An 8,233-nucleotide genomic window follows, 5' to 3' on the forward strand; every position below is an offset into this window, starting at 1 on the left:
GGTTACAAGTTTAGCAACTTTCAAAGGTAAATTACTTTCCCATTGTTCCTCAACTGTAGTGTATGATATACAATTTTCTAGCTCTATCTACTTTTATCCAATGTAAAAAACACAATTTCAAATTTTGCTACATAAGACCGAATCGAGCAGGTCGGTCACAATTGAGGTTGGTCCATAACAACAAGTGAATCGATTAAAGAATGCATATTCTAGGGCTTAATAGAATGATTGTAATAATAAACAGTAATGATAATGAAAATGAAAAATAATTATTGAATAAAAAAAGCCATAACAAAAAAAATGTCTATTCTGGTTGGTTGAGGCTTCACTCTAGCTCTAGCAAATCATTAAATTGGATATGTATGGGAAATATATGAGAAATGATTGGAACTCTATTACTTCTGTTACTATATCAAGTCCCTAATTGGCATCGTACCAAACCAACAGTTGCAGCTAAAGTAGTGGGACATTTGAGTTTAATAGGTGCTTTACTGGCGAGATAGGGGGGAAATGTATTTTACGGGCCACTCATTGAAACAATCCTCTTCTGGCGGTAATCAAGGTAAACTCCTGCAGTGGCTGCCACGCTCTGCTTGTCTAATAGGATCTCACTGGAGCTCCGTTTGGGTGGCAGGCGCCTCAGCTCTTATATAAGAAACCAGCGAGAGACAGAGAGCTCTCGCGCACACAGACACACACACTCAAGAACACACATAAACACACACGTGTGTGCTCATACACACACACACACTTTCTCTCTCGTTTACTCTTATTTTTAATCAAAGACACACACACACAGGGTCTCTCTGGTATCTGTATCCCTGCTCTTTCCACACTATCTTACCCTCTCCTACTCTCTTTAACAATGTGTGTCATGCGTCTTAGTCTGAATGGGTAGAGTAATCCATTTAAATTCATTTGGTTCCCACCCTGCAATGGCTCGAAGCGATACTACTGAGGGAAACATGTGAGACATCAGTGGGTTAAACCTTGAAGAAAAGAGAGAAGGGGAATAGAAAGAATGAGACAGAGAGAGAATTTTTATTGTTTATTTCACTTTTGTATATTATCTACCTCACTTGCTTTGGCAATGTTAACACATGTTTCCCATGCCAATAAAGCCCCTTGAATTGAATTGAATTGAATTGAGAGAGAGTAAGAAGACGCAGAGGGAAGCTCGGAAAGAGGGAAAGGGAGAGTTTGGGGGAATAGGGATTGCCTCGAGGATGGAGAGGGAGAGAAATGGAGGGAACATAAGCATGAACTCTATAGAACGCTTATCAGTAGCTTCAACCGAAGACAGCGAGCTTATCCAAGACAGCAGTGTACAGAGGCCAGGATGTTTAAAGGGGCAATCTGGGATTGGTACAACCATTATTGTACTTTATTATTTTCAGATATGAGAACAGAAAAACAGTACAACCCAACCCCTCATTCCCCCATCCATCCATCCCTCCCTCCAATCCCTCCCTCTCATTCACCCACCCACCCACCAAGGCATCATACAAGGATATCATAGAAAAGTCAATTCAATTAAATTGGACAGAAACAAACAGTAACAGAAAAAGTTCAATAAAAATAAAAATCGGTATCATAATTATAGTTGAATCTTATCAGCACAATATATGGCCACTAGAACAGACATGACTGCTTACCAAAATACGCAAGTTACACTAAGTAAAGGCTCTCCACGTATTGTATTAATGGGGACCAGGTTAAGTCAAACTTTTGTCGGAACCCATGCACAGTGTACCTAACCTTCTTCAGAGGCAGTGATGACATCAATGTGTGGTAGCATTCTGGTCTAGGGGAAGTACCCCAAAAATGGCAGTGAACGGGTTGGAGCTAACAATTGTATTACACATATGTGAGAATGCCTAAAAAATGGGGTCCTAGAAGCCACTCAAAGATTGGCATGACCAAAACATGTGGCCCCACAGTCACTGGGATCTCAAACACTTTGGGTCAACATTTGGATACATTTTAGCATTTTTTTACTTTTAAATCAATTATATATAATATATATTATTGATTTATAGCCATTATATATAGCCATTGCTTCTTGGAGAATATAACTTATAAATGCCTCATGAGCTGAGTTCAACAATCGTACCCCATCAGAACCCCAAATATAAGGTTGTTTTACTGCATTGTTTCTAAACAATGTGATTGAAAACAAACACCGTACAGCTTCAAAACATCGTTACATCTATCATTTAGATTTTCTTGCATCCATAGCTCTGTTTATACATTTAAGAGTGTTTACATTTTTCCTAGCCCATCCCTCAGGTGTTTACAAAAACTAGTGGCGAGTTGAATGCTTTGTTGTTTTTCAAATCCCGGATTGCCCCTTTAAGGCATAAATCAGAGCAAAATGTTGCCGTTTTAATGTTAAACGTTTGCCTACCTTTGATGTCGAAGCTGTCATAATAAAAAAAAATCTAAATGCCACGCATCTCTCACGAATCAAAAGTTTAGTCTGCTTTTGAGGGACATCAAGCTGACATCTATCTTTCAAACTAGAGTGATGAAAGTAATTGGTGGAAGAGCCCGTCCTATTTGATGTTGCAATGTGTTCTCAGATCAGACCGAGTTCAGACTCCGAGGTGGAGAGACATCATTCAACATCTGGTAGGCTGACAGACACCTGTTTTTGATGAAGGGAGAACACAAGCCGTCCTGCTGTAGGACAACAAGAGTAACTGAACTGAAGAGAGAAAAGAGTTTCTCTCCATGTAGGCTCAATGGGATCAAAACTGAGAAACGTAGGCTTGTTGTATAATTGTGATTGATTTTGTTGTGTGTGACATAATTTAAAAGTACAAAGTCAGAACATATAAATAAGCACAGATAAGGTTTTCTAAAGGTTACCTAATAATAAGTCTACTTTAATAAGTCTACTTTACATTTGACATAATACCCCATCCTTGTTTGTTATCTGTCACTCTCTGTTGATAGGCTAGCGCTGTCTTGATTGGCTCACCAATAGGTCTTAGTGTGCTGTTATGACCTTATATGGACTTGCGTTTTTGTTTTGATTATTAATGTGTTTTGCTGCATTTTGCTGTCAAGACAGAGCAGCAACCCTGTGGGTTTCTACACTCTCATGTACACTCTGATGCCCAGTTGCCATGGAGTGAGTGTTTCATGGGGGAATTCACCCAACCCCATCCTGTCAGTGTCAGGGAATGAAGACAAACCCCCCTTGTCACCCCCCTCCCCCCTCTAGACCAGCCCTGTCTGTTCACTGGTACAAGGTAGGCTGAAAACGCTAAACTCGCCAACTTCTTTACATTTGCCACCCAAACATGCTTGTTTAAAGAAAATGGCCTTTGTACGCTATTTCTTTCAACTAATATCTGTAGCTGAAAATGCACTGAAATCTACACTTTTTTAAACTGTTTTCAACTGTCTCTGAACAGATGTCATGAGCTGCATGTTATACTCTACTTTTATCAAGGGGATTGTATTCAAATGTATGTTTAGCCTAGTTTATCAGGGGAATTGTGATTCAACCAACATCTAAAGGGAAAAATATAGATGTAAATAATGAAAGCAACATAATTAATGTATTTTCACCTGTACACAAAAAAATGCTGGGTTGTTTGGATGACCGTTGGGTCGTTTTCTTTAAAAATAGCAAGGTTGGGTTGTTAATGCTGGGTTATTGAGATTTGGCTGAGTGGGTGGGTTAATTCTCCTGCCAAATCCAGAAGCTCAAAGTGATCCGTCAAGCTCGTGAATGAGGATCGTTGCAGCTGTGCAGCAAGTCTACCAGACAGTGCAACCAGCGCTGAGTGGAAATACTTTTTTGATGGACAAATGGGCAAGGCAGTGAGTAAAAAGCTAGCTAGCCTACATTACTAATTATCCATTCAGGTTAAATAGACCTAGTTATCATAATATGTCATTATCTCAGTCATTGACAATTTTAGCTAATCTTATCTAGCAAGCTAGCTAGCTAGCAAATAACCGCATGCACGCTAGCTTGAGATTTAGCTAGCTACTTAGCTAACATTTGCTAACTTAGCTGGCTAACAAGCTAGCTATAGATTTTATGAAGCTAGCTAGGCATATTCCCTGTCCCTGAGTACATTTAACATGGTTGTTGCTAGTTGGCAAGCTTATAACTGATGTTTTTATGGTGGTACATTTATTCTATGTTTGTATAGCCTAATTGTTTCTGAGTTAGCTGGTTAGCTAGTCTCAGTCTGGATACTGACAGTTACTTTAACGTTATATTGAAATGAAAGGATTGTCTCTATTGTCCCAAATTGAAGCTATCCATTTTGACACTCTACTTAAACTGTGTTAATGTTATGTCTCCCTACTGCCCAGATACTAGAGGCTGAATGGCCCTGAGAGGGCTTCTCCCACCCCAAGCATACCGAATGCAGGTAGCTACATATTAAAATGAAAGTAGTTTCTGAAATGTTCATCCACGTTTATCCATTTCGGCTGTCCCCTAAAAGCTTGTTATGTCTTTGTCCCCAGATACTAAAGACGACATAGTCCTGAGTGTTTCTCCCACCCCCAGTGTAGAGTGCAGGCAGCTACATATTGAAATGAAAGTAGTGTCTCAAATGTTCATCCACGTTTATCCGTTTTGGCTGTTCCCTAAAAGCTTGTTATGTCTTTGTCCCCCAGATACTAAAGACGACATGATCCTGAGAGTGTTTTTCCCAACCCCAGTGTAACAAGTTGGAAAGATGACTGCCCGCCCAAGCATTGATGAGGCCCGAAAGCCATAATGCAGAGTAAGTACACATTTGGAATATTGAATATTATTTAATATGGAATACTTTAAATCAGAGGTGGGAAGTAACTAATTACAAATACTAGCGTTACTGTAATTGAGTAGCTTTTCAAAGTACTTGTATTTTTTAAAGTCATTAATTTTACTTGAGTAAAATGTCACTGAAGTAACAGTACTTCTACTTGAGTAGGCTATTTCAGTACTCTTCCTACCCCTGGCTGGACTCAACTAAATGCAGATTAAGGTCCTGCACACAGCAAGACTGTATAGGAGTATAGTTTGTTCTGAGCAATAGGAAAGGCCACAATATGAGTGTGATGAGTGTCTTGATTATTGTTCAACATTTTATAATCATATTCTCTAATCCCCAGGCTGGAATCAATGTGGCTGAATATCTCCGCCAGGCGACCAAAAGAACAAGAACCCTTCGTTCTGACCCTCGGGGACAATCACTTCTACTCCCTGCCATTCACCATCGTGAAAGGGCAGACTCTGGAGCAGAAGACTTTATGTTTCGTTGTTGTTTTACATAAATTCCTATTCAAAATTGATACCTGGTAGGGGTTGGTGGAGGGTAAAGTGTTTACTTTTCTTCAGCCCCTTTCCTCGGCTTTAATTGGTAGGGCTGCTGTGATTTTCAAATTATGGATTGTGCTTCTAAAGTTGTTTTTAATTGTGTGTTCCGTATTTGTTTATCTTTTGCATGACTTCATTTTGTAGCTGAAATTAATATCTGAAAATAAACATTTTGTATTTTATCTACAATTCGGCATGATTGGCCATATTTCATTTTAAGAATTTAATAGACTGTGTAGTGGCGTCGTAACATTGGTTGTTATTGTTAGAAGTATTTGTACCTTTAGAAAATGAATGGATGTTGTAGAGAGAAGGTAGAAAAAAATAACCCAGCAATAAAGTAAGAAATAACCCACTGCTGGGTCAAAAAAACATGAATAACAATAGCCCAGCAAAAGAGAAAAAGCAACCCACTGCTGGGTCAAACTAACCACATTTTGGGGCAAATCAAGTAACCCAACCGTGCTGGGTCAAAATAACCCAGTGCTGAGTTACAGAAATTACCCAAATTGGGTCATTTATGACCCAGTATTTTATTTTTTATTTTTTTACATTTGGCCTATTTTATACGCCTCATACTTGCATTTTTCAAGTAGACAAGAGTGGTGAAAGAGTCCACTAAATAAGCACCAAGGAGCACCAAGTGCCCAATAGGCTATATAAGACAAGTAGGCTGTGTAGAGTCTATACTTGTATTTGCCAGGTCATACACTAAGAATCAACAGAATCTTGATTCCAGTGGTAGCCTACCTAGGCAATTCTTCTCCCTGCGAAAATAAGTGCGCACGGCACACCTGAATAAATGTAAGCACCCACTCCTACCTCTCACACACCCTCTCTAGCTCATTTTAATGTCATACCCCACTGGGCAAAATCTGGTTGATTCAACGTTGTTTCCATGTAATTTCAACAACAAAAATGAAATGTGATGACGTTGAATCAACGTGGGAAACTGTTTGGATTTGCAAAAAGTAATCAAGATGAGGGAATTACATGGTTTTTTTTCAGCCAACTTTTAACCTAAATCCAATGACGTGGTGAAATGTTTTTTTGATTTCACGTTGACTTTACATTAGTTGAAAACCACTCAACCAAATGTAAAACAAAACAAGGCGTTGACATTATTGTCTGTGCCCAGTGGGAAGAACCTGTCCAACCGTGCTCTTGCGCTGTATACTATATGTAGTGGACGGCTGCGTATTAATATATATAGCCTATCCGATCTGTGTGAGTTGCGTGCGTTGGGGCTCTCTCAAAGTCACTCAGAATAAATACCGTTATGCTGCTGCTCCCCCACGTAACTCTTCACTCACTGTTAATGCAAATTCCTTACAAAAGTCAGAGTTTTGCACAGAGATGTAAATACACTTATTAGACGAATATGGTTTGAAATCACGACTGTTAGCCTACATATGTTTGAAGATAGGCTAGTTGTGGTAACCTACACAAATTATGCGCAAATATATTGAAACGCAAATGGCTCCATACAAATTAAGATGTAGGCTAAAGCACTCATTCCAGTTGATAATCTATCATTACACAACATTATCAACAGTTTATATCTAACATTTTCTTTCAATACTGACACTATTGGATACGTCATGATTATTTTACCTGCACGAGACGGTAACTTCAATCTTGGTCGCAGGTACGGTTGAGTTGAGCGGGTCGAAATCTCCAATTGTCGCCATGGTCAGGCTTTAAATCAGTTATTGTCAAATGTGAACTTCTCAGCTATGTTCAGCAAATACTCTTGAGCGATGTCTTGTTTGAAAATACGTTCCATTCATTCACATGGGGGAAAAAATGGATAAAAGCACCAAGTAGCGGCATTTGTTGACTAATGTCTTCGCAGAGTTGAGTGAGAGGCGCATACCTGTGGTTGAGACAAGTGGCAGCGCTCGAGACAGTCCTTGCATGGAGGTGTGGCGATGGTGGATTTCATTCATTATGGAGAGAGCGAAAGCTCGAGCGAGAGAGTGCACATAGGGGTCCTTCGCTCCGTACTTCTGCTTATCCACCAGCAGGTAGAGGCAGAGACTTTCGGAAGTTGCTGCCAGCAGAATGTTGGATTTCAAGTTTGGAGCATAAGCATTTGGAGTGTGTGGTCTACGCAGCTCAACTGTGTACTGTAGTTTAAAAAAATATCAAATAGGATTAGAAGTACAATTACACATAATTAATTATATTATGATTATATAATTTGGGTAGGGAGAGATGCAATAACAATGATACGTTTACAACAGTAAAATGCATTGCACCATAACACGTTAGCTTGCGCTAATTATCAGTGCTTGTCACTAGATAGACAGTGAAATGCCAAGAAAATCCAGAAAAGTAAATACATACACATAGCCTATACACAGACATAGCCTACATTATATTACAGTACATACATGCACAGCACACATACAGAGCCTTCAGAAAGTATTAATACCCCATTGACTTATTCCACATTTTGTTGTTTCAGCCTGAATTCAAAATTGATTCAATAATTTCACCCATCTACACACATACCCAATAGTGAAGGTGAAAACATGTTTTGGGAATTTATTTTGCATATGTATTGAAAATTAAATACAGAAATATCTAATTTACATAGGAATACACACCCCTGAGTCAATACATGTCAGAATCACCTTTGGCAGTGATTACAGTTGTGAGACTTTCTGGTTAAGTCTTTTAGAGCTTTGCACACCTGGATTGTACAATATTTGCACTTTTTTTTTTTTTTTAATTCTTCAAGCTCTTTCAAGTTGGTTGTTGATCATTGCTAGACGGCAATTTTCAAGTCTTGCCATAGATTTTCAAGCCGAATTAAGTCAGAACTGTAACTCAGCCACTCTGGAATATCAATATCACCTTTGTAAGCAACTCCAATGTATATTTGGCCTTGTGTTT

General features: G+C 39.0%; 1 protein-coding gene across 1 annotated transcript in view; it reads right to left on the reverse strand.

The window, feature by feature from the left end:
- Positions 1–7,023, reverse strand: part of LOC139564976 (copine-9-like) — a 186,969-nt gene extending 179,946 nt beyond the window's left edge. Inside the window, exon 1 of the mRNA XM_071384933.1 lies at positions 6,947–7,023. Within this exon, the coding sequence (XP_071241034.1) occupies positions 6,947–7,023 (77 nt within the window). The remainder of the gene's footprint in view (positions 1–6,946) is intronic.
- Between the last annotated feature and the right edge of the window lie 1,210 nt (positions 7,024–8,233).

Source organism: Salvelinus alpinus, chromosome 2, assembly GCF_045679555.1.
Source record: "Salvelinus alpinus chromosome 2, SLU_Salpinus.1, whole genome shotgun sequence".
NCBI lineage: Eukaryota > Metazoa > Chordata > Actinopteri > Salmoniformes > Salmonidae > Salvelinus > Salvelinus alpinus.